Genomic DNA, 26,410 nt, shown 5'->3' with positions numbered 1-26,410 from the left:
TGTGGACAAAATACTCATTTGCCTAATAATTCTGCACTCCCTGTATTACTAGTACTTAATCTGTTATTTAGAGCATCATGGGTCAGCTTATACCAGCATGTTGCCTTTTCATTAAGCACTTTCCTTTCTTCTTTCACAAATGCACATAGTCACATGTAACTGTACAAACGTCCCTCCCAGCACAAGTTGAAGCTATAACTAGTTGGAATGAGTATTTTTGTCTCTGTCGCTGATCTGAACTGTTTGAATTTTGTGAACAGCTATGAGTTTGAGACATCAGTGCGGTGGGTAGTGAACTCAACTCTTAACCCCTCTCCGTGTCGGCCAGACTCACCAGCAAACCTGACAGAAGACGGTACACTACCTCAAGTGCCAGCCTCAGGTTTGTGCTGACACACACACACACAAACACACACTTGTGTAAATAAGAAATATGTCTAATTGTACTTGTCTTTTGCTCAAGGTTGTGAAGGCGAGTCCAACCTGTCCATGTGGATCTATGTGCTCCTTGGAAATGTTTTGCGCGGGATTGGAGAGACACCTGTTCAGCCTCTGGGAATCTCGTATATAGATGATTTTGCCACTGAGGAGAATGCTGCACTTTATGTTGGTAAGAAAAACATCACCTAGTGGTAGAGATACATTTGCTCTTACCTATATTGACTGACATACTGCAGATGCACAACCAGAGAGAATCCCACATTGCGATAGATTTGAAAACTGAACGATATGTAGCAGATGTTTTGGTTATTTCTGTGGGAAGAAAGTCATGGGGGAGATCATCTATGGGCTTTATCTGCAAATCACTGATGACTTTCCTGCAGCATTTTATCATAGTTCCTAAGTCAGAGGTAGCAACTATGTGCTCAGACATGTTGTGGTTCAATTCTGGTGCCAACTTTTTGGCATGGGCAACAGTCTGTGCAGGTAGAGAACATGAAACTTGTTCTAGACTGTAAACCTGCACTGCATCAAAGGTAAGTTATGTGCATTGGATGTGCTACCAGGGCTAATGCCAAAGCTAGTGTTCTATTTCTACATTTACAGAAAATGATACTCCTCTGCACCGAAATTAGGTAGGGTCTTCTTTTGCCCGTGCTTCACCTTTCCACAAGTTTCAACTTGGTAGTTTTTGCATAAACGTGCTCGAGGACAGAGAGACAGACACACAGACACACAAACGAGGCAGCTCCTATCATTTAGCCAATAAATGCTCAGCTACAGTTCAGATGTAATAGTTAACACAGCCTTTGTTTGAACACGTTATTAGCTCAGAACAATGTGAGGGTAGCAGAAAGTTCTGATTTTCTCTAAAGGAGAAAAAAGGTGATTTAAGTGACTTTGAACTGCTGGTCTGCTGAGCTTTTCCTGCACAACCATGTGCAGAAGAGTTCAGAAGAGAATGACCAAACTGTTTTCAGGAAAGGAACAGTAACTCTGATAACCACCCATTACAGTCAAGGTATGCACTGTCACTGGGCAATTTTGCATATGAGCCTTGAATGAGATGGACCACACTGGTTATCACTTCTGTTTGCTGAGCACAGGACACTGAGGCTACAGTTTGCCCAGGCTTACCAAAATTGGACAACAAAAGATTGGAAAAAAGCTGCCTGGTCTAATGAGTCTCGATTTCCAGTGCAACATGCAGAGGTTAGAGTCAGAATGTGGTGTAAACAACATGAAAGCAGGGTGGTGGTGTAATGATGAGGGGGATATTTTCTTGGCACACTATGTCTATCCTTTTATGACCACAATGTACTCATCTACTGATATCTGACTGTTTTATATGTCATGTGTCTCTTTTGGCATGACTGTCACATCCTAGGTTGTGTGCAGACCATTTCAGTGGTTGGCCCTGTGTTTGGTTACCTATTGGGCTCCCTTTGTGCCAAAATCTATGTGGACATTGGATTTGTAAAAATGGGTGAGTTTAATACTAACACATTTTTTAAATTGTTATTATGAGGCCAGACTGTCTACACAAATCGCTGCCATTAACACCATGACTCTGATTATTATCTGAGTGACTGTGGAATATTAAAAGTCCCTCGATTCATCTTTTGGTTTAATTATTGTTGCTGATATCATAAAAAGAACAACGGTGCCACAATAGCTGATAAGAGTTGATAAACATTAAAGGGTGAGCCCCAGCTAACAGTCAGACGTTAAAATAAAATCATAATAATAAGCACCATCACCGTTAGGAAAAAGCTAGAGGTGGATAAAATGTTTTGTACCTATTAAAATAAATCATATTTGACTGTGGTTTAGGGCCCTAAGGCCAGATCCACAAAACTATGCTGACATGGCTGTGTGTACACAAAAAGACAGAATGTTTTCTGTTTTAATAAATTGTAATCATACATAGCCTGATATGCTTTTCCACAGTTAAATGAATATACAAATGCCCCCAGATAAACATCTGCAACTGAAACTGACTTGTGCAACTGCAGAACAGTTGGCTTTGTAGACAATTGGGGTTGTGGCTATTTATTTTACTGATTTATAATGTTTATTTTTAAATGATGAACGTGATAATATTTCTACACATATATCTACATATGAGTGAGCAGAATCTGTAGCAGAGGGATGACATTTCCTGCACTTGAAGCTTTCAGTTCTATGGACCAATACATGTTTGAGCAAACTTTGGCTGCTTTGGTTGTATCCAGGCAAACAATGCAAATAAAAAGCCCACTGTGTAAAATAGGTAATTTAACATGTTAATACCTCAAAACAAACAACTGATAAAAAAGGGTTTGTAAACAACGAGCAGCAAATGTCAGCAAATCTTTTGATAGTTTCTGGCCCTAGAAATATTGCCAGTCACCCCCAGAGGCTGAGTCAGCAGACTCTTGGTTGGTTTCTTACATTGTGAGACTGATGGCTAATCAGCATTATTGCTCGATTTTAAATGTCAAAAAGATAATCGGTCTCAAATTGCAAGACTGAAAGAAACATTAGGCTAATTTTAGGACTGTGGGGGAAAAAAGCTAAGGTTAAATTTGAATTTTGTGCTGAAATCTTAATTTAAATAATTATAAAGCTCATTACTCATTAGCATTATAAATGAAGTCTGATTGCTGAAAAGTTGCCAATTTAAAAAAGCCATGGGATTACATTTCTTGGTTTATACTGAATCTTTTTTTTACATTTCACCTGCATGCAGCTCACTCTATAAAACTCTATTATTACCTGATCTAAAGTATCCACATTGTTACTGTACCATTTTTCGAAAAAGCAGCAATGTCTAAAGCAGCAGTGTCTAAAATTGCATTACCACTTTTTTGTGCACATGCATTGTTTATACGCTTAAACTCTGATACTGTGCACGGAGACTGAGACTTAAATACAACAGGGCCATTGTTAATGTTATTTGTAACACCTGTTGCCTGACTTCCTTTGGAGCTCAAATATCTGCTGTGAAAAAGAGTTTTTCATTCATAAAACTGAGGCCTGATGTTATCGGGAAAAAATGGCTCACATTCGTTGCGTGCACAATTCTAAACAGAGCAGGTGTACAGGATTAGCATCACTTAGGTAATGAGGCCAGCTGAGGAAGAAGAGGGACAAAGCCCTCTGGTCGGCAAGAAAGACTGAGAGAAAGAGACAGAACAGAACAGAACAAAGAAAAGGGGACAGCAGGAAAAAGCTAAAAGGAAAGTAGCCTTTAACAAAAAAAGGAGAAGAAAAATATAGAGTTTCAGATCAATTAAAAACACACAAAGGAGTAAACACGTGTTCTTCGGCACTGGATTTTGTTATTATTATTCTTAATCTAAAAAAATAACATTAGTTTCTATAGTTTTCCTATGCTGCATAATACATGTTCATAACAAAGTAACAAAAAAAACCCCAACAAAAAATAGCTTGAGTAAAAATATCAATCAGTACCATAAAGTACGTCATTTTCAGACTGGACACACAATCTGAGTGCTTAGAATAGATGAAAATCAGAAAACTAGTAGAATGAATAATACATGTACCTTGTTTTCAGAAAGCATTACTTAACTTTCATCTTCTTCCAAAACATAGAGACCATCACCATTACCCCATCAGATTCCCGCTGGGTGGGGGCCTGGTGGCTGGGTTACCTCATAGCTGGGGTTATCACCCTTCTTTCTGCTATCCCATTCTGGTTTCTGCCCCGCTCACTACCCGTGCCCAGGCCAGAGGTCCCAGAGAAGTGCACACCAGAGCAGACGAGTTTCATCAAAGGCTCTCCCCTTCTGAAGCACAAGTACTCAGCAGATGAACACACTAGCTTTATAGAGATGGCCAAAGGTAAGGAAGTCTATAGGTTATTATTGGGTGTGATGTTTTTATATATGTCATATGTGGAAAACAATGTTTCTCAGAGCACATTGTATTTGGGATTAACACTTCACAAACTTGCAGTAATAACACATTTTCTTTGTGTTAAAGTGAGTACAAGCCGCATTTTAGATGAAGAATTGCTTATACATCATATTGCCAAAAGTATTCACTCACCTGTCCAAATCACTGAATTCAGGTGTTCCAGTTATTTCCATGGCCACAAGTGTATAAAACCAACCTTGACATGCAAACTGCTTCTACAAGTATTTGTGAAAGCATGGGTCGCTCTCAGGAGCTCAGTGAATTCCAGTGTGCTGCCGTGATAAGATGCCACCAGGGAATGACAGCAACTCAGCCACTTAGTGGCACGCCATATAAAATCACAGAATAGGGTCAGTGGATGCTGATGCATGTACTGCGCAGAGGTCACCGAATTTCAGGTCAGAGTGAATCTTTACAGACCTCCAAACTTCATGTGGCCTTCAGCTTAGATCAAGAACAGTGCATAGAGAGCTTCATGTAATCGGTTTGCATGGCCATGGTTACATAACTAAGCGCAATGCAAGTTGTTGGATTCAGTGGTCTAGAGCTTGCTGCCACTGGACTGTAGAGCAGTGGAGACACGTTCTCTGGAAGCACAAATCATGCTTCTCCACCTTACAATGGACAAGTCTGGGTTTGGTGGTTGCCAGGAGAACAGTATTTGTCCGGCTGCATTGTGGCAAGTGTAAAGTTTGTTGGAGGAGGATTATGGTGTTTTTCAGGAGTTTGGCTTGCCCCTTTAGTTCCAGTGAAAGGAGCTCTTAATGCTTCAGAATACCAAGACATTTTGGACAGTTTCATGCTCCCAACTTTGTGAACACAGTATGGGGATCGCCCCTTCCACATGTGCATAAAGATATGCATGAGCAAGTTTGGTGTGGAAGAACTGGCCTGCACAGAGTCCTGACCTCAACTTGACAGAACGCCATTGGGATGAATTAGAGCGGAGACTGCGAGCCAAGCCTTCTCGTCCAATATCAGCGAAAATTGGTCAAAAGTTGAGGCGATATAGTGTGCCTGATGCATCACTGCCTTTGCATATTGCTATGTTTTTTGGCATATTACATCAATATGCCGACAATGTACACTCTGTACAATGTAAAAAAAGTGGAGGCTCTTATCAAAACTTCACTTGCACAGCTTTATTATCCCTTTGAAAACTAAATGAATTTATACAGTGCAGCTCACCACTACGTCATCAAGACACTGAATCAGCTTTATGTCACGACTTAGAGAGTTATTGCTTATTTTGTGCTGATGTTAATGGCAGAGAAGGTTTGGAGATGTTAACAGTACCACGTTTGAATCCAGCGAGCTCTTTAAAAAGACTCGTTCTTTCAAAAAAGGCTCTAAATGCATCCTGCGCAGCTAGGAATTTGATTTTAAACACCTGTGGTAATGGGACAGAAAACACCTGAATTCAAAGAGGTGCGACCCAAATACTTTTAGCCATATACTGTATGTATTGCATATTTTTGTCTTCCTACCTTCACCTCCAAACAGTCGCAGCAGATGACTGCCCCCCTCCCTAAACCTGGTTCTGCAGGATCTTTCTTCCTGCTTAAAGGGAGTTTTTCCTTCCTGCTGTCACCAACTGCTTGCTCATAGGGGGTCATGTGATTGCTGAGGGTTTCTCTGTATTATTGAAGGGTGCCTGCCTTACAATAAAGCACCTTGAGGTGGCTATTGTTGTGATTTGGTGTTATATAAATAAAATTGAATTAAAATGAATTTTAACTCATCTGTATTTTTGACTCCACAGATTTCATTCCAACCCTGCGAACGCTGCTGGCACACCCAGTCTATCTGGTCTACCTGTGCGTGACAATCATTCAGCTGAACTCTCTCATCGGCATGGTCACTTACAAGCCCAAGTACATTGAGCAGCACTTCAGACAATCAGCTTCAAAGGCCAACTTTCTGATGGGTATGGTACATGTTTCATGAACATTGTGCCGTTATATAAATTATTAGTGTGTTACACTTGAAAATGATCACAGACGACTAGGGAAAGCTTTCCAGCTTGTTTCATATTGTATGGGAGAAAAAGGACTCGGACGTCCCTTGTTTGATCAAATGAATTCTAGCGTCAAGTATGGAACCGGCGTTATAATGCAGGAATCATGTGTTTAACATGGTAATTATTACAGATTTATGGGCTTTCTGTCCATTCAGCGTTACCCTCCTCCTTCTTCTCTTTTACATTTGTTGGATGAAGCAGAAATAGAACTTCAGGGAGTGGATCTTGTTAGAGAAAGGAGAGCTGGGTTAGCTATATTCTAATTCAATCCACTAACAGCCACAGCTGCAGAGACTGGAGCTTCGTGAATATGAGAACTACTTTGCACATGAAATAAAATATCTAATGAAGTTCATGGCGTAAAATGAAAATATCTAGGTTCATGTGGTCTCATCAAGGGAGATGCCTGCGCTGACCAGACTGGCTGCATATGAAAGAGAATGTAATATTAGTGACCAGAGCTAATGACATGGATATAGATAAAAGACCATGTCTCCACATTGATGTTAAATAAAGCTATAAAAAGATAAAAAGCAGGGTTCTTTTTTGATCATGGTAACTTGGAACTAGTGTAGGGTTATTTTACCTCCGGAGCTGCCTCACTTGCAAGGTAGGATAAGCAGGTGTCTGAAAAACAATAGTGAAGCTTTGATGAAAAATTTAAAATGTTACCGTCATTCATTGTTCGAATCCTCATCTAGCCTTTTAAACAGCATCTAATTAATCATGTGCTTTGCTGTTTCCTTTAATCTCAGGTGTGATAAATATCCCAGCTGTGGCACTGGGGATGTTTTCTGGAGGTCTGCTGATGAAGAGGCTGAAGCTGAACATCATGGGAGCAGCCAAGTTCGCCTTTGGCACATCCCTTATTGGTTACATCCTGTCACTGTTCTTCTTCGCAATGAGTTGTGAGAATGCCAAGGTGGCCGGGGTGACACTTTCATATGACAAGTGAGTCAGAGGCGATTATATGATGTGTCGAGGTTAATGGCTACTTGTCTGGAAAATTTATTTTTCCTCCAAACTATTAAACGCAGCAGAGTTAGTCATCTAATATTTGAATGATTCCTCACTATGGTGGCTGAAAGCAACACATTATTTAAATGTTTCATATCATGCATCAGAGTTGATTGCTATGTTTTTTTGGCATTTCTCAAAAAAGGGGATTCCTCAAAAAAGAAAATGTATGATAAAAGTCCATTTAGTCATGAGGATGTCGACTCATATTTAAGCAGAACTGGCAACATTTCCATGGAGCTGCATATAAAGGAGCACGAGGTACCCTTTTGTTAAGCATATTTGGGAACCAGTAGGTGATTACAAGCTGAAACCAACACAAAATCATCCTCTGGGTTTGCCTAATAATGCACGTCAGTATTCAGACACAGCTGAAGTGACACTGCTGAGATGAAAAGTTAAAAGTAGCCAGAGGGGTGCAGCGTGCTAATTAGTCCATGCAGCGAATGTGCCGAAGCTCGAAAACCAATTTAAAAACCAAACACTGCATGCGGTAAATAAAATATGGAATTTCCTAATGCTCAGCAACTCGCTTATTTAGTTTCATAAATGAATGAGGATTGCTCTGGCGCCAGTCATTTTTGAAGACACTGATGATTGGAAATATGCACGTTTGACTGTGTTTATTTGAAGCAGTAATATTTCATCTTATTACAGATTACATTGTCACCGTATAAAAAGGGGGTTTCTTGTAGTGATGAATCTAGAGAGAACTGTGGGAATTAAATCTGCAGCTTACTTAACAGTCTGAGCTCAAGATATAGTCTGAATCTTACTGTGTAAACTAGGTGGTGACGATTTAGGAAATAAACAGCAGGATATTCCTCTCAGGAGATGATGGACCAAAAAATCCACCAAAAAAACTGACCTACATTTGTCTGTAGGCCAGGAAGAGTGACTGAATATGCTGCACTTTGCTAACAAATTTGCCATATCACCTTGATAACGTATGTCTAATGTATCCCTAGAAACTCAAAATCCATATCAAATATATACAAAATTGTAAATAAGTGTATTTGTTTCTGAGTTGTACTTCTTTCTTATCATCTATCTTCCAGCATCGAAAAGATATCGTATGATAAGCACCCGCTCTTCACAGACTGCAACTCAAAGTGCGTTTGTTCATCGAGCGACTGGGACCCAGTCTGCGGCGAGAACGGCATCACATATGTTTCTCCCTGTCTGGCTGGCTGCACCACCTCTGCTGGCTCAGGAAAAAACACAGTAAGTTTACAAGCGGCTCAGAAAGTAAATACTGCACAACCAGAATCGGTTGGAAATTATGAGGCAAAAAACTTTGTTAGTGTCTCGTCTGTTTTAAAACTTGGAGTAGTCTTATATCCCAACTGTGTAACCTTGGCTGGCTCAGAAAAACATGCATTTTTCTCGGAAGTGGGTTTCTACGTTTCGTTTGGATTACACACTGTTTTGCCATAAAAGTCATTTGGCGTGAACTTCAAGGCATAATTCTCTCTCTTTTTTTTAAACTAAATGTTACTGAGAAGAGATCTTCTGTCACTCATTCATGACTGTGCATTCATTTATTCTCCATTGTGAGAATGAATACAGTTTTCATGAGAAAACGTCGTAAAACTTGCCCACAGCTGGTTTAAAGAGAAAGATACATGCTTTAATATGAGAAAATAACAAAATGAGTTGTACAATCTTCTATTCCTGTATACTTAACCAATATAAGATAAAAAAAAATAAGAATAAGACACTAATTTCATTGCATCAAATTGAATTGCTGGTAAAATCTCAAACGTGGGCAGCAGATCAGTGATCTGGAACCAGGCTATGTCGGTCTTTACGGCTCATGGCTGGTTTTTAAAAGGGGACTTTTTATGCTAATTCTTGCACTTTATTAAATTAACTTTACATGATTCACATTCATGGATGTTTCTGTCTGAAATGGGCAATTTTAGCTCCTCTCCCCTTAAGGCCACTCTGACCATATTAAGGAAATCCCCTCTCTTTGACGTCATGCTTTCGGCTTTTGGTGATGACTTGCACATGCGCAGACCTTTGGCAGTGTTTAAATGATCCTCCGCCCTTGTGAAACTATATTAATTATGATAAGTCTACTTTAATTGTTATTTATTGATTAGTGCAGATATCAAGAAAGGGTATTCACAGTTTTGATGACTAAGTGCTGTTTTAGGGAGCAAGCATGTGACTGAGGGCCTTTAAGGGAAGCCCACACAGCCAGTGCTTTCAAGCTGTTTTCACACATGAACCTTGGAGAGTTTCATGAGAATTAGATTTGGATATTTTCCACTGTTCCTTTTTCTAACCTGTAGCACACAGCAGGAAATAGTCCACTTAGTTTAGGCCAGAGAGTTCCTTACACAGTGGAGGCAGCCTCTCTAAATCGCTGTACACAATCTTTTACATTAATTTGGTTGCTTACTTCCTGGGTATTATTTGCCTGTATATGATTGTCTTTATTTAAAGAAAGTTTGATTGACTAAAGGCTTGTGCTTTTTTGTACTGGTTTGAAGTTTTCTGTTAATCAGTAAGGGAGTTTTATTTAAACCAGCTAAATTCAAAATGAGGGAGTTTAATGCTAGATTTACTAAACTGCTTAAAACTGTCTTATGGTGTAAAAATGTTGCGACAAGTTAGTTAAGTCAAGTTAATTTATTTATTAGCACATTTTAAAACAACACAGGTTGGCCAAAGTGCTTTACAGCTAAATAGAATAAAACAGCAGGGAAATAGAGAAATAACAAGAAAAGCAAGAAACAAAAAGAAAAGAAACGTGTCAAAACTCAGTCAAAATTAAACACTAGTGAGTAAAGGCGTGTCTTTAAGTGAGTTTTAAACATCTCAAGGGTTGCAGAGGTGCTAATTTGAAGAGGCTAACTGTTGCAAAGTTTAGGTTTGACTACAGCAAAGGCCTGGCCTGCTCTGTGTTTAAAGATCTATTAGGAATAGTTAAAATAGGAATAGTTCAAAGTCCAGAAAGGTAAGAGGATGCTAAAGTCCATTTAGTGACTTAAAAACAAGTAATAAAATGTTAAAATCTGTTCTACTGGAAGTCAGCATAAGGAAGCCAAAAGTCAGCATCTAAAAAACATGGACAGAGTTGTGCAGCATCCCAAATCAATAACTGAATATTGACTTGAACAGTGTCCACTTTTATGCACATAGCACTGTTATTGTCCCAGGGGTTGTATTTGAGAAATAACATGCCGTGTATCACTTTTTCCATTAAACATGACCTGTGCCAGTATGTCTGAATGGTAATTCTCCCTATTTATTGAATTTTTATACAGCGACATTGTTTTTGCACCTCGTGTTTTGCAAAATCTTTCTGCACTTTTCCTATAAAAAAGACATTAAAGACTACTATCATCTTTTGATTTGTATATAAATGTAGTTTGCAATTCTATGCATACAGGCTAGTGACAAAATAAAGGAAAACCCTCTCTGAACTCCCTCTATCTCAGTAAGGTGTTGGGCAACAATGCTTTGACACACACACGCACACTGGTTTTTCCATTAATTTGTCTGTAGTTGTCTGTGTCTAGCTATATGGTCATATGTGTGGAATATGCGTGTCTCTCCAGGTCTTCTCTAACTGTTCCTGTGTCGGTGTGGCTGGTAACTATACGGCCAGTACAGGTCACTGCCCTCAAAAGGACGACTGTGACAGGATGTTCCCGTACTTCCTGGCTCTCTCTGTCATCACTTCCTTTATCATCTCTCTTGGGGGGACACCAGGATACATGCTTCTTATCAGGTCAGATTAAATTTAAGGCATATAATGAGAAAGGATCTTGAAATAACTACATTATCCCTGTATTCGTATTAGCATTTATATCAAGCCTCAATTTCAAACTTTTAGAACCGTCTATTTAAGGTGGTACAAGAAGCATTTCTTGTACTGTTTAGTATTTTCCTTACCTTGAAATCCCCACACACCTGGGTTTGGGATAACAGTGGACAATTGGGAGGTTCACTCAAAGGACAGCCAACATTTCCTTGCCAGTATTTTGCTCGAAAGTGTGGCTTGTTGAGGCTGTGCCCCGGCTGGCATGCGGACAGACAGAGGTCGAAACAGCAAAGACAAAAAAACTTTGGTCATGATGAACATTTTTCCATTGCCGCACACAGAAACACGGAAATACTAACATCTTGAACCAATTCAGATTTAATAAAATGTTGTTATACTAATTAATCAGCATGTACACAGAGTTGTGCCTTGTGACTTTGAGCACAGACTTCCTGCAGCCATCTCTGATGCAGCATGAGTCTGTGGCCAATATAAATAAATATATAAATCAATATTTTAAAAAATCTGTTTTCTAATTGATAAAGAAAAATCTGTAGATTTTGGTGATCTCTAATAATTAATATAGGTCATTATTACAGTTTTTGTTTTCTCATATGAGATATGAGATAATAAAAAGAATATGTTGACAAAGCACATTCGTGAGCAAATCACATAGTGACAATGACACGCTTCTGCAAAAACAAAGCCTAAATTACAGAAAGCTAGTATTGAATTACTTTATATTGTGAACATCCATGTGGGAGTGTTTGGACTGATAGAAAAAGTCCAAAATCTATGTCATCATGCACATTTTCCAAATCTATCCGATGGACTGGATTCGAGTCTTTGCCAGGCCGCCTTATGTTTGACATCCCTGAGTTAGACTATAGATGGGGCTTGATACAATAAGCTACACAGAGATGCCCACACAGTCCATCTGAAAAGACCTAATGCTGTACCTGTTGCATGTGCATGTTTTGCATATGAAGGGCATATCATATAATTTGGACTCTTTAGAACAAGCCCTGTACTGTACTACTACTCCTGTAGTAGTTGAGTCAGTCCTAAATGCTTAATGTCATTTGTTGTAGTTACCATTGACTCTTACACAATTTTATACCTGCTTGTTTCACTACTGCAAACTTTGGAGCTTGTTTTCATAAAGCCTTGTATAAACTTCCTGTTATTAGCAGTGGCTTCATACTTGTTTGTGGATTTGTTTGTCTGCCAAACTTATAAAAAAGGGACTTTGTCAAATTAATATTAAAAAAACCCCAACATTTGTTCTAGTGGTTATTTGAGAATGACGGTGAGGGCAAATCTTTGCTCTGCTAGTCACAAATGATTTCAGTGACACTGGAAAGTCTAAAACAGATACTGTTAGCTTGTTGACATGTCTGATCTCAATGTGTGGAAGCACACGTATCATTGAAAACTATGATATGCTCCTTAGCACACTGGTAATTACCAGTGTCAGTAGACATCAGTTTCCACAATCACATTACTTAGAAAGTGACAGGTGAACATTTTGACCTGCTGATAATAAACTGATTTATTTGATTTATGACAATAACTCTTGAGTGTCAAGTAGACATGTAACAGTAAAATAAATGTAATAATCCAAGACTACGCTTTATAGCAGCTCCCTTATACCTGTTATATAGTTAATATATAGTTAATCCTGCCATCTGAAGCCAAAAATGCATTTTAGGCTGTTCTGTGTTCAGTCTTTCCTGAAAGTTGTTCACATGCCTGTGGGATAGCTGTAGCATTTCCACTCCTGGATCCAATACACTGACACACAACCAGTCTTATTTGTGTACACAAAAACAGCATCAATGTTGTACAGAAACATCTCGCACATCTTCAGGATTTTACCAGAGGTATAGGTGGTATACAAACCCAAAATCATGTGTCATCAAGCAGGCTTCAAATTTTCTGCCACACAGCGGCCTCTGGTGGTTAACTGTGGACTTTACAGTGACATGCTGTGACACATGCATGTGCTAATCATTTATTTTCTGCTTTGTTCTCCCTATAAATCCAACTCGGGTGTGTTTTTCAAGTAAAGAGATTTATGCTATTACACCCTCCTATATGCGAGCACATAAGCACACACTTAACACACAAACGTAGGACCTCTTAAAGCCATGTCAGCTGATCCTGTTGGAGTCCAGTGGCCTGGCAGGAATGTAGTGACTTTGCGCTGTGTGTGAATAGTCATCTTATTATTCCTCTGTTCATTTTCAGAGATCAGAAAGATGGTTTAGTTTCCATAGGAATGGTAAAAGTTCCTCTTAACAGTTTTATCAAATGTCATATATTTTGTTGTTTAAGTGGAACAGCTATGGTTTACATTTTGCATTTACATTTACACTCGCTTGAGTAACAGTGGCATTACTTCTGGTGTTACCTAATAGGCTTCTTTTTTTTTTTTGTCCAGTAACAATAGAAACTGATTTAAATGATAGTAACCATGTTCTATTTATTTATTTTATTTTATTTATGCAGGTGCATCAAGCCACAGCTGAAATCTTTGGCCCTGGGTTTCCACGCACTGGCAACACGGACCCTTGGTAAGACCTGTTCGGTAGTCGGGAATGTTCTGGGATTTGATCTTGGTTTAACTCTTCCTGAAAACCTTTGCTTTGTTTGTCCAAGTTTAGTCATAAAATGTTTGTTCAGATTTTTCTAAATAGTGTTCGCTGTTACCTGTTGTTTCATTTTTAGGAGACGTGACTGTGAAAAGACTTTGTTTCCTTTGTCTTACAGCAGGGATCCCAGCACCCATTTACTTTGGAGCCATCATTGACACCACATGTCTAAAATGGGGTCAGAAAAGGTGTGGGGGCATAGGAGCCTGTCGAATCTACAACACCACCGCCTACAGGTTGTACTTACACATGTACTATTCAGTCGTTTGTGAATCCCTTTTTTTAATTAGTCCAAACATTCAACATAATGCAGCCTTAAGTGTGACCTTCTGTAGACCAGACCTAATCTCATTTATTTGCTGATGCTTTACTGGAAATACTTTCATTGAGTTTGAACTGAATTAGCAGTAACCTCTTGCCTACCCTACTTCTTTTTTTCTAGTTTTTCTGTAACCCCTGGAAGCTCTACGTGAGACATTATAATTCCTGTTTATAGCTTCCAAATTATGATTATTAAACATTAATAAATATTATCTAATTCCCCTAGCTCAATTTTCTGGTACAACTCAACATAGGGAATCTATTGCAGCATTAATAACCAACTCTTGTCTGATGTCTTGCCAAATTTTGCTAATTTTCATCAAATCAATCTTTTTCGTGCTTCTCAGAATAGCATACCTGGGCCTGACTCTGAGCCTACGGACTATCTCCTTTATTATTTGCATCCCGGGCTTCATCCTGCTCAGTCGACAGCTGAAGGAGGAGGAACGAAGCGCCATCCACGGAGCTCTGAGGAACGGTGGAACCGAACTGGAGGTGCTCAGGAAGGAAGAGTTGGTTATTTCTAATTCTGACCAGCCACACCACCCATCAGAGAACAGCACAGATAGGCAGACACGACTTTGACAGAGCCAGCAGAGCTGACGGCCGCATATATACCCACAGTATGTCCAGAGCGCCGCTGCACACATGCACGCTCGCTCACATGCACGCTCGCTCACATGAAAACAAGATTTGCAGGGAATCACTTGTTGTCCAGTCATCTCATGTAAAACAGAAATTCTATATTTGTACTGCTGGATGTGTAAAGGCTTTGTAAATCTGACAGAAATTTGATATGACTGAAATATTTCTTGAATGTACATGCTGTTTTTCCTTTTAAGAAAAAAAAAAATACAAACACGATATTTTTGAGTTGAAGAAAATATCAGTTAGGAAATGTGACTTGTACAGACTACTGCAAAACAGTACTATTTTAAACACCAGCATTTCAAAAGCTGCCTCTTTAAGATCTTTCTTTCAAAGTTATTCCAGCTGACAGTAGTGTTACAGAACTGAAGAGGTAAAGTGGCCTTATAAACCAGAGGCACAACAGCAAACTGATATGTCCTAAAAAGAAAAATCTGGCCTTTAGAGACCTGAGATATTTTTTTCTCCTTTAAATGAGTTGTAGAATTGCTCGTTTCAGTAACACTTGGAGGATATTGATATGATGTTTCGGTATGTGCCTCATTCACTCAACTGTTACCTCTTAATGTGTGTTTCAGAGATCTTTAAAAAACAATTTCATTTTACTTTTAAATTTCAGATCATCGGCTCTTTACTCGTTTAGGAAAAAACGATTGATTTTTGCTTTTTACTTAAAGCCCAAAGTTGTGAGTGTATAGCAGTTTGTTGTTTTTGTGCTTTCTGGATATGAACTTTGGGTCCGTTGATATTCATAATCACTAGAAATGGGAATTGTATTTTAGTGAAATCTGCTTCAGCAAACAGCTCTGCTTTTGTCAAACTCTAGAGCCATGACACTTACCTCTGAGTGGTGCAAATGTTTTAGTTTCACACACACAACTGACTAAAGCTGTTAATAGCTGGTATCAGATCAAATTTGCATCTTACACTTCTCAGTTGGGCTCCCCAGGCTCTGGTAATAAATAACCGTTGTCGTGCCTTGGATAAGGCAGAGATTGTATTGTTGCAACACTGATAAAGTACTTACTGTAAAAAAAAAAGGAGAAGAAGAAGAAAACACTGTGTGTGATTGTTGTTGCTGATATGTAAAAGTTCTGTTTCCATCGTCATGCGTTTCACTGGTTGGTGTTTCTACCTTTGTATTCTTTATGTGTGTCTTTATGCCAATGTCACAATTTTATCTCCCCTTTCTTCTCTTAAACATTAACCCCATTTTTGTAAAATCTGACAGTGATTTCTCAGTTGTATGAATCGAGTATGTAGCATTTTTTAAATTTTATACAACTTTTTTTTTAAAGAACTCTTTTTATCCCAGTCTGTCACTGAAATCCTGGACATTTTTTTTTTTTTAGCATTTTCTTTCATTGAGAGCAAATGATCAGATATCTGACTGCTTAAACTAGAGCTCTGTTCAGGGATCTGATGAAATTATCTGAGGGTACACTAGCTGCTCTGATGTGATGTTTTGCAATGACTGATGAAGTCGTGATCTCTGGAATGCATTCAAATTCATGCCCAAAGTATTGATATGGTTGAAAGTCGAGTACCGATTATTGGGACTCATCGCAACACTTTTCTTTAGTGCAGCAGTGTACGAGTGTACACTGCTGCCAATCTCTATGATTCAGAAAACAGTTTCCTTCGACCACCCATTTGTGTAATACCAGACGCCCTTAATATGTACATCAGCAGAAAGACTAAATTAGCCCAGTTTAAAATTCAAAACGTGGTAAAGGATTTGGCAGACTTTTTAATACAGACACACTTTCCCGGAGTGTTATTTTCTTCGGACAGTTGCAACAGCAGTAAGTGGATCAGACAGTTTCAGTTCAAGCCCATAGAGACTATTTGATGTGAGATTATTTTCGAGTCTGTAGTTCTCTACTTTCAGCAAATGATAAAGCTTAGGGTGCATCCTACCACTGACACTAAAGTGTATTCAGAAGTATTGATAATGCAAACCCCTCCCCCTGCCCCCCAACACACACACACACACACACACACAAATAAAATACATAAATACAAATATATATTTATACACATATGTCCCTACATGATTGTATATTTTCATGACAAAAAGCATCATCTGACCTGTTATTACAAGTGACAAAAACTTGCCTCAACATCACAGGTTGTGGTATTTGTCACTTTCAACGGGAGCTGTGTGTTTTAAGTAATATGCTGGTTTCATAGTTTATAATATTTATAGATAATATTTATAGTAGCATAAACTCTATTGAAAATGAACACTATTTACCATGTAGCTTTTGTATTGCTGTTCTGCTGTGGGCTATCAGCATCTCATCGCTGATGAGAACCTGTAATCTAAATATGGCTTCTGGTTTGGTAGCTTAGGGGACCTTAACTGAAAGTATTTGCTTGATTTGTGGATGGATGAAATTTGGCAAAATTGGGTTTTAAAAACATGTTAAACTGCGTCCTTTAAAAACAGCGTGTGGATTGAAGGAGGATTTCTTGCATTGCACTGCTGTTAGGAATATTCTGAAGTTTCCTGCAACTTTCCACTCAAGTGCCAAATCAGATTTAGTCAGTCCCATTTTTTTTATTTTTAGATATCAGGGTGAAGTGATATTGTTCCAGTAACAGAATGTTCAGTGTGACTCAAAAAAGGCATTCAATATAATTTTGCAGTCACCAGTTTTATTTCAAGGTCATGAATTCACGTTTTTCAAAGGAGCCGTGGACCCACAACACACGTACTATTTGGGTAAGTTGCAGCATGAGGTGACTGTGTCATCTTCAGGTTCAGTTTCAGGCTGACACAACTCAGAACGGTGTAGAGAAAGAAAGTCATTATCTCAATAATGTAAGGTCTTTGCTTGCATTAAAGAAATCAGAATGTAAATAATTTTTCTTGGATTATTTTTGTAAAATTTCAAGGAATATCTTAAATGAAATATTAAAATAAAGAATTTTAATACCCAATCACATTATGGGTTTTTGTGATTTGTTTCATTAGCTGGGAAAATGAAAAAAAAAAAATGGTTGTAGTGCAGGAAGCACACGGACCAGAAGGGAAGTGTGGTCCTGCTCCTGAAATTCAGATAAATGATTAACAGAGTTTGTGTTAAGAAGTCAAAACAAAGCGCAGGAAAAAATAACCTTTATTAAAGAAAATTCTGCTTTCTACATCCACTGGAAAGGCACTTAAATCTGATTTTTACGTCCAAACAGCAGAGCGCAACATGAACATGTATTTATATTACCGGGAAAATGAACAATGGTAAATCACTAATAAAAAGCAAACATTTAAATATGTGGTGATGACAATCGCAGGTCCTGTTTCACAGTGACATGGATTTGTTTTGTTTGGATAATTAAAAGATACACAAAAAATATATATATAACAAAACAAAGACAATCTTTTTTTGTGACATAAAATATGAATCCCAGCAAACTGTGCACCTTAACACAAAACTGAGCATGTGAAGAACATCCAGGCAAAAACCCAACTAGGACTTAAAAAAAAAAGTTTTACTGTATGTGCCAGATCTTTTTACAACTTCAAATAAAAGGAAAAAAAACAACTAAACACAGACACAAAAACAAAAAACAAACAGATACTGGCTAAAACCTCTACCTACTGTCATCCATTACAGCTGTACAGGTAAAAACATCTGGCACATCGGCTGAAACACCGCAAAACAAAAGTGAAGCTCATTTATCTCAGTGCAACTGTACATGCAGTCTGTATTTGCATACTAAAGTTAAGCTGCAAGTGGCTGCACAAAAACAAGAGAAAACCTTTAGCATAAAAATACTTTTGTAACCATTTACCACATTTATAGATCGACTCAACTTTCCCCATATCTTGTGCAAAGTGGCAAAAACAAATGAGACAGAAAGCACTCATTTTGTTTGATATTTGATATATTAGGTGCTCTGTGATCAGTCCTGAGTCACTTACTAACTGAACTCCAATTGCTTTGCACAATTAATCTGCCCGATAGCGCACCCTTGAAAAAGAAAATCCTCTTAGTCAGGCTGCACCAGGCAGAAACAGATATTACTCATTCCATTTAAGCCAGTCTCGTGCTCTAATAAAGGTTTAAGACTTTTGAAACCATTGCTGCTACCAGCCGAAAGCATGTTCCTCAGATGAGCCAGTCTTTAATTTGTAATTAAATAGTATGACACACGGTGTTACAGATGGTCAAGCATGTGGTGCAATTGTCTGTGACTGAGCTAAGTAAACACTTTAACCTTTAACTTTTCATCTAATCTTCCTTTTTATTTCCACTGTCTCGCAGATTCTGAAAGGAGAGAAAATGAAAATATCAGTTAAAATATTATACTGTAATATACAATTCCACACTCCATAAAGGTTCAAAGTGTCTGTTAGTTGTTAAAGAAATGGATGAAAACCTGAAAGTGAACAGAATTTGCAGTCTTTCACTAGTGATTTGTGCTTTAAATGTTTCAACAAAACATACTCGAGGCCTAAGCTTAAACGATAAATTGATGGCTTCTTTGATCACGAAATATGGAGGAACCACACTGCTGATCCGAGGCTGCCTGCCTGATGTTAATTGTCTTGAATGTCACTTTGAATTGTTACATCTAGCTAGTGAACGACCCAGCAAATCATCACCCTGCTGTGTTCAGAGCTCAGCATTACCTGGAGCTCCTGGTGTTCTTTCAACAGCCTGTCATACTCCCTGGCGAGGCCCTCCATCTGTTTCTTCATTACATCTGCCTCTGACTGGGACTTCTTCAGACCTGGAGAGGAAAACAATGACACATGAGAACAAGGAATCCCCACCCCCCATGTCTTTGTTTACAGAAACTGACAAGTTATAAAAGCTACATTTGTTTCCAGGGAAGGTGTAGAGGACTGAAATATACACAGATATTAACCATCTCCAGAAGTCTTCAGTTCTTCTTTCAGTTTCTCCACTTCCTTCCTTAGCAGGTCCATGCCCTCAGCAGTAGCCCTATCACCCCGCCCTTCCATCAGAGTCTGATAACATAAAAATACATATATTCAAATCTTCAGTCAAATATAGTTATCCCAGTACCTCCAGTGGAAAACACAAAGCATATTCCAGGCGTACAAACTGAACAGTCAAACCATTGAGCAGCCTATAAACATTAAATATGCTCTGGATGTGGATTAAAGGTTAAAGCTGAGTTGGGTAGCTTCCATTTCAATTCATCTTTATATGATTACAATCAACTGGGTACTCTGTTAATATAGCTTTAGATTGTGTAAGCAACAAGCTAATATGTGCTATTAAAATCTGGACTTTGAAATTCTGTTTTATCATTCAATAACTGTGTAACTTATTCCCTGACCTATATGAGTTTCCCCACATGCAGTTCAAAGTGGGTTATTGATTACAAATAACAGATCTTTGTGCAATTACCTGTTTCAACAGTTCATTGTCCTTCATGTATTTCTCAGCAGTCTGGTTAGCATTCTCAGCCTGTGCTTGAAGAGCAGCCGTAGTCCCAGACGCTGACGCCAGCTGATTAATCAGAGTGATCAGCCGCTTCATAACGCTGCAAAAACACACAAAGGTTAGAGGAAAGCCAGGTTCAAAGTCCAGGTGTTGTATTAGAGCACAGACTCACAGCCACAGGAAGACGGCAAAACCAGAGATGTACAGATTCCTCTGGGCTCTAAAAAGCTTCATGTGCAAGTGGTCGAACATATTTGGTTGCAGCTTGGCATCGGCGCCGTGCTCTTTAGATGAATACTTTCTCACTTCACGGACAGCATCTTTAAAAACCAAAGAAAAAGAAATCCCCCATAAGTCCAAAAGTAGCCTTAAAAATACAGACAGGGATGATTGTTTGCTTACCGAGGAAGAGAACAATGAGTATTATGATCATGGTGAGAAACACTTTATTCCAGAATCTTGACATCCAACTCCAGATCCTCAGATGGAAAATGCTCTGCCATCTGCACAAACATTTGAAGTCACATCACTATGGTGCACAACATAACATTTCTTACAGGATTACTACAGCTGACAGCATATTTGACGCAGAAACAAACACCACACTTTGCTGCCAGTGGTGAGACAAACCTGACACATATGCACAATGTCGTCATTATTCATTCTTTAGTGTTTAGTTAGTACCTTTTTCAGCAATCCAAAGTACCACAAAGTGCACAATACAGATGAAGAAATGAGTTCAGGCAGGGTGGAGTGGGTGTAAATGAGTTTCTGGGGTAATTTGTAACAGAAGGATGGCAGCAAAAGTGTAAGGAAATGTTCAGAGAGACCTGCTATGATGTGTGAGTTCAAGATGTTGGCAGATTTTAATTTGAGAGTTATCAGAACAGACAAGCTTAGAAATGCATAGATCAGGGGGACATCTTAGGTTGAGATGGTTTGGGCATGTGCACAGGGATAGTGGATATACTGGACAAAAGATGTTGAGCTACTCAATAGGAGAAGGAAAAGAGGAAGACCACAGAAGAGATCCGTGAATGTAGTGAAGGAGGACATGCAGAGGGTTGGTTTGACAGAAGAGATAGAATGATATGGATCCACTGTGGGTACCCCGAAACTGAGCTACCAAAAGAAGAAGAAAGGATCTCCTTTGTCAACAGAGACCTGAGTGCAAAACCATATTCAACTTGAGAACAGAGTGACAGTTATACTTACCTCCTGGCAGAGATAAAGGGTAAACAGAGGATGACAATGACGCCAATTTCCACATAGAGAAAGAGAGCGACAGCTGTCCACTGCAACGTCATCTTTGCTGATGGCTTCTGAAGATAAACCAACCAAAAGACCGGAAACCTAACAGAAAACAAGAAAAGGGAAAGGAATTGGTCTCACAGCCTCCCTCAAAAAACTATCAGGTACAGAGAAGGTAAGCTACCTATCGTATTTATTATCATTTCTCAGTAATAACACTACCGTTGAAAAAGACTGCAATAATCTCGAACCCAGTCTATTCACCTTAACGGAAGCTCGCAGAGGCTTGGAGTGAACTGTCAAACCGCTGTTACTGTAACCTGGTTTCACAGCATCACCGCAACAAATACGTGCAAATAGAGTGCTCGTTTATATGTTTAACGGCTAGCTACTTTCAACGATTTCACTCTTCCATCTTTAGCCAGCGTTCAGTATCAAGCTTGCATTAACACACGAGCTAACGCTAACATGCAACTAACGCAGGTGATATAGAAACATACATTTTTTTTAACTATTTAAGACTATTATAAGGCCTGCTATAACACGTTATGCTAGATTCCAAGTAGACATATATGAAACTTCCAAAATACCGTAAAAGCAGCAACTGAGATACTTACTAGTTAGCTTCTGAAATCAAACAGGGCAAAGTAAGTTTGTCTTCCTGCACCAGCGAGTCCTCCTACCGCCTCTTCCGAAAGAATAGCTTCCGTTGCAGTTTTTCAAAATAAAAGCCGCGGCGCTATTACAATTTTTAATCTAACAATATAAATGCGGTCCGTCCTATGTACAATTATTTTCCACAGTTATTGCTATTCATTTTTAAACTGTAGTGCTGTTTGAACACCCCTTTCATTTCATGATATTGAAGATTTTCGTTATAGGGAAGATTGTGACATTTACGTTGAAGGCAAATAATTAATTACTTGAAGCCGTTTTTTCCTTCATGACAAGGAAATAACGAAATAAATTTCTTACACTTCATATTGATTATCCACTCTCAGAACACTGAAATATATTTTTCTTTTAAACCCCTGAAGCCAATAGAAATATTGCATCTCAGTAATGCTTTACATAAACATGACAAACAAAAACAAACTACGCATGTACAGAGATGCACTCTTCCCACGATTATTCTATATTCTGTTTAATAACCTACTATCGCACACTTGCGGAAAAAGGAAAGCAATAGCGACAGAAATTGCACAGCTATAGATTAAAAAAATTTATTGAGCATAAAAACAATAACAATAAAAACTAAAGTCACGCCGTTAATTTTCAATGTGGTCATGTCTTGAGATCATGTACTGATCCATATGTATTCTGGAGGTAATCTATTACAGCTGAAGTACTGGACAGAGAATTGAACACTTTTCTCTCCGGCTGCGAGCTAACCCTCTCCAGCATGTAGATAAGATGATGGTGGAAGCATGTGAATGGAGTGCCCTGTTCAACAGATATGTCCACCCAGTCCCATATACACTGCAAAGGAGTGTCCTCATAGCCAGCAAACATAGCAGGGTTAGCAAGTAACCCACGTGCAGCCATGACACCTAATAAAAAAGATAAGAAAAAACCATGAGCCAAATAGAAAGAAAACTGCCAGAGTTAGAAGTATATTTGTTACAATGTTGCTGAAAACGAACATACCATCAACACCTGTGAGCTCGTGGATTGACTCCACATCCCGGAGATACTTTATGTCGCCGTTGGCAATGACAGGGACAGAAACACTGTCTTTAATTGTCTTTATAGCATCGTAATGGACTGGTTGGTGGCGTTCTTCTGTTGTACGACCATGGACTGTTATCCATGACACACCGGCTGATTCAGCCTTTTGACATAGATCCACTGTCTGCCTTAGGTCCTTGTGAATTCTGTGAAAGATAACAGTAACGGTATTAATATACCAATAATAAGTAGGATCATAATCATAACTAGTATTGTTTTAAATAATCTTCCTTCGGTTGCTCCCTTTAGGGTTACCAGGGCAGACCATCTTTCTCCATCTCACTCAGTTTCTAGCATCCGCTTCTGTCACACCAACCCTCTGCATATCCTCCTTCACCACATTCATGGTGCTCTTCCTCTTTTCCCCCTAACTGGCAGCTTCATATTCAACATCCTTCCACCAGCCCTTCTCTGCTCATGTCCAAACCATCTCAACTTTGCCCCTCTAACTTTTCCTCCAAACTGCTCAATCAGAGCTGGCCCTCTGAGGTACTTGTTTTTATTCCTGTCCACCCTGGTCACTCCCAATGAAAATCTGAACATCTTTAGCTCAACCAACTTCAGCTCCGGTTACTGCCTTTTTGTTAGTGCCACACTCTCCAAACCATAGCAGGTCTCACTACCATCTTGCAAATCTTCCCTTTCCCTCTTGCTGCTATCCTTCCACAAATCACCCCCTGACACTCGTCTCCACCCTGCCTGCACTCTTTTCTTCACCTCTCTTATGCACTGTCCATTGCTCTAGATGATTGACCCCAGGTATTTAAATTAATCTACCTTCACACCCTCTACATCTTGAATGTTCACCATTCCACCTTTCTCCTTCTCATTCACAAACATCTATTCTGCCTCACTTTTATTCACTTTAATTCCTCTTCTATCCAGTGCATACCTCCACCTCTCCAGCCGCTCTTCCATTTACTCCATACTGTACCTAAACAGTGTCGTTCACAAACATCACTGACAGGTACAGTTATAAAGTTATATATTATAAAGGGGTCATAATTCTTCAAAAAGAAACAAAGCTTAGTATGTGTGGCTTTTTTTTTTTTTACCTTATTTTAATTGATGCTGTGTAGTTTGGATTGTCCACTTGATTTCTGACGTGTCTCACCATGTCTTTAACAAGTTCTGGCTTGTTAATGAGGCATGCACCATACCCAGCTGACATAGCCCACCTGAAAACAACACACAAAAAAGATACTGAAGCGTTCTGAGTACACTGAGTTTACTAGATTTGTACCCAACTACTGGTCCCAGTAACTCTTAGTTACTTTCTGGAATAAAATGTAAATATTAAGAATCAACAAAGAAAAAGCTACTCTGTACAATCACATTGTTTAAATAATGAAAAGTGACAGCATTAGTTTAAACTATCAGTAGCTGCACCTCTGGGGGCAGCCGCAGTTGAGGTCAACTCCATCTGAGAAAGGTGCCACTGCACAGGCTGCATCAGCCAGACTCTGAGCATCATGGGCAGCAAACTGCACTATCAGTGGTCGGTCACCTGAGCAGATAAACAAAGAGCTGTAAACTATCATCATATCAACAATAGCAATACAGACAATACTGGCATTAGTAAATTTTACATTATGTCGCAGGGAAAATCTCTCTGTTTGAAGAAACTAGGTATGAAGTGCAAGAAATCAACCTAGTAGCTCATTCCAGCTCATATTACAATGTTACTCACGTTCATTAGTAGTGAATTCACTGTCTCTGGCTTTGATTGAGCGCAAGAAGTCAGCTGCAACGATCATTGGAGTGAAGCAGATATCGCAGTTGTACTTCCTAACCAAGGACCTGAAAGCAAGCCTGAAGGAAATAAATATTAGCACAGTGAGCATCATTAACTGTACACGTGTTTCACCAAAATTCATCCATAAGCAAAGAAATTTGTAAATTAGTTAAAGAAATGACAGCTTTCACTTACTTTGAGTATCGAACCATTGGGGCACAAATTTTCAGTACTTGTCCCTTTTCAAACATGTCCATGACACTCGTGTTGCCGTTAGCGGTCTTCATTCTTCACATAAGCGGCCAAACGTTAGCCACGTAGCGTAACAAGCTAACTATCTCAATATGCACGTGAAGCCTTTCGCGGTTCAAATGTACTATTGTCCGACATCTATGGTATTACTTCAAGGCTAAAAGAGGACCCCACCTCACAGTGTAAAACGCCATTCTGCTAAACAGAGATACGCAGGTATGACTACATGGACCTCAAGACGACACTCACGGAAATGTGCCCACTCAGTGGTACAGGGGAGGAAAAAATGCGGGCGTGTGTTTGGGACTTATGAACTGTTACGTCATGCAACAAGATGTATGTTTATGTATTTAATCTTTTTTAATTTATTAGTTTTTTTATTATGACCTCCAAACATACGCTATAGCTATTTCGGAGTGTAATGTGTATTTTTTCAAATAAATAATCATGAAAAATAAAGAAAATGTTGTTCGACGCCACGACCACACCTTTACGTCACACAATGCGACCTTCAGGTTCTGCGGGGGAAGTTAGCTTTTCAGCCTTCAAAAGACTAAAGCGCGAGACTGAAGAGCAATGCTGGAATAGAAGCTTGCTGATTGATAGGTGAGATTTGAGAAGATGAAGAAATAACAAAAAACACAGTCTGTGAAGATTTATGTTTTAAAAATAAAGTACCACCCAAATGCTTAGTAAACACCTTTTTCATTATGTTAGGAAAATTTAAAATAAGTGCAAATAGATTTATTGAAAAATGTACGTGCGTGGAATTACAGTATAAGGCAAAAGCAGAATTTGTATTGTACTAAAGAGCTTGAGAGTCAATTCTTTTGTAGGTATGCATTTATTGCACCAGAAGAGTGTTTAGCATCACTAACATGCTGAAAAATAAAGCTGTTGCCATTAAGATGCTTTCCAGAAGGTACTGCATAGTGGATGAATATATTATGGTATTTTATGTTCATAATTCCATCAGTTCTGACAAGATCCCAAACACAACTGACGGAAATGTAGTTCCTTCTTGACAGTCCTCTCTCAATTGACTCAAACAGCAGATGGATAAACTGTATGGGTAGATGGAATTCTCAGGTCCTGTTTCAGGTCTTTGTTGTGTGTGTGTGTATATACAGTGGGGCAAAAAAGTATTTAGTCAGCCACCGATTGTGCAAGTTCCCCCACCTAAAATGATGACAGAGGTCAGTAATTTGCACCAGAGGTACA

General features: G+C 38.9%; 3 protein-coding genes across 4 annotated transcripts in view; 1 reads left to right on the top strand and 2 right to left on the bottom strand.

Moving 5' to 3' along the window:
- Positions 1–16,107, top strand: part of LOC102209297 (solute carrier organic anion transporter family member 1C1-like) — a 36,800-nt gene extending 20,693 nt beyond the window's left edge. For both annotated transcript variants that reach the window (XM_005720769.1, XM_005720770.1), the window contains 11 exons: positions 261–382; positions 464–610; positions 1,829–1,927; positions 4,039–4,287; positions 6,125–6,289; positions 7,138–7,333; positions 8,458–8,623; positions 10,972–11,144; positions 13,689–13,753; positions 13,950–14,067; positions 14,500–16,107. In XM_005720769.1, the coding sequence (XP_005720826.1) occupies positions 261–382; positions 464–610; positions 1,829–1,927; positions 4,039–4,287; positions 6,125–6,289; positions 7,138–7,333; positions 8,458–8,623; positions 10,972–11,144; positions 13,689–13,753; positions 13,950–14,067; positions 14,500–14,737 (1,738 nt within the window). In that variant the 3' untranslated portion in view covers positions 14,738–16,107. The remainder of the gene's footprint in view (positions 1–260; positions 383–463; positions 611–1,828; positions 1,928–4,038; positions 4,288–6,124; positions 6,290–7,137; positions 7,334–8,457; positions 8,624–10,971; positions 11,145–13,688; positions 13,754–13,949; positions 14,068–14,499) is intronic.
- A 1,773-nt stretch (positions 16,108–17,880) lies between these two features.
- bcap29 (B cell receptor associated protein 29) lies at positions 17,881–22,194 on the bottom strand. The gene is made up of 8 exons (XM_005720771.2): positions 22,092–22,194; positions 21,439–21,576; positions 20,626–20,726; positions 20,396–20,543; positions 20,188–20,323; positions 19,679–19,781; positions 19,440–19,540; positions 17,881–19,074 (listed from the first exon to the last, which is right to left on the bottom strand). Exons 2-8 carry the CDS (start codon positions 21,528–21,530, stop codon positions 19,039–19,041), a joined length of 717 nt encoding a protein of 238 aa, XP_005720828.1. The 5' UTR covers positions 21,531–21,576; positions 22,092–22,194; the 3' UTR covers positions 17,881–19,038.
- Positions 22,195–22,691: 497 nt separating this feature from the next.
- Positions 22,692–25,472, bottom strand: dus4l (dihydrouridine synthase 4-like (S. cerevisiae)). The gene is made up of 6 exons (XM_005720768.1): positions 25,133–25,472; positions 24,893–25,014; positions 24,592–24,709; positions 24,258–24,380; positions 23,122–23,348; positions 22,692–23,024 (listed from the first exon to the last, which is right to left on the bottom strand). The coding sequence occupies exons 1-6, from the start codon at positions 25,222–25,224 to the stop codon at positions 22,759–22,761; spliced, it is 948 nt and encodes a 315-aa protein (XP_005720825.1). The 5' UTR covers positions 25,225–25,472; the 3' UTR covers positions 22,692–22,758.
- Between the last annotated feature and the right edge of the window lie 938 nt (positions 25,473–26,410).

The sequence above is a fragment of the Pundamilia nyererei genome, unplaced genomic scaffold (genome assembly GCF_000239375.1).
Source record: "Pundamilia nyererei isolate P.nyererei 1_Seehausen unplaced genomic scaffold, PunNye1.0 scaffold00003, whole genome shotgun sequence".
In the NCBI taxonomy this organism is placed as follows: Eukaryota; Metazoa; Chordata; class Actinopteri; order Cichliformes; family Cichlidae; genus Pundamilia; species Pundamilia nyererei.
Note: the sequence above shows the minus strand (reverse complement) of the source record. Positions and strands in the feature narration are given on the sequence as shown.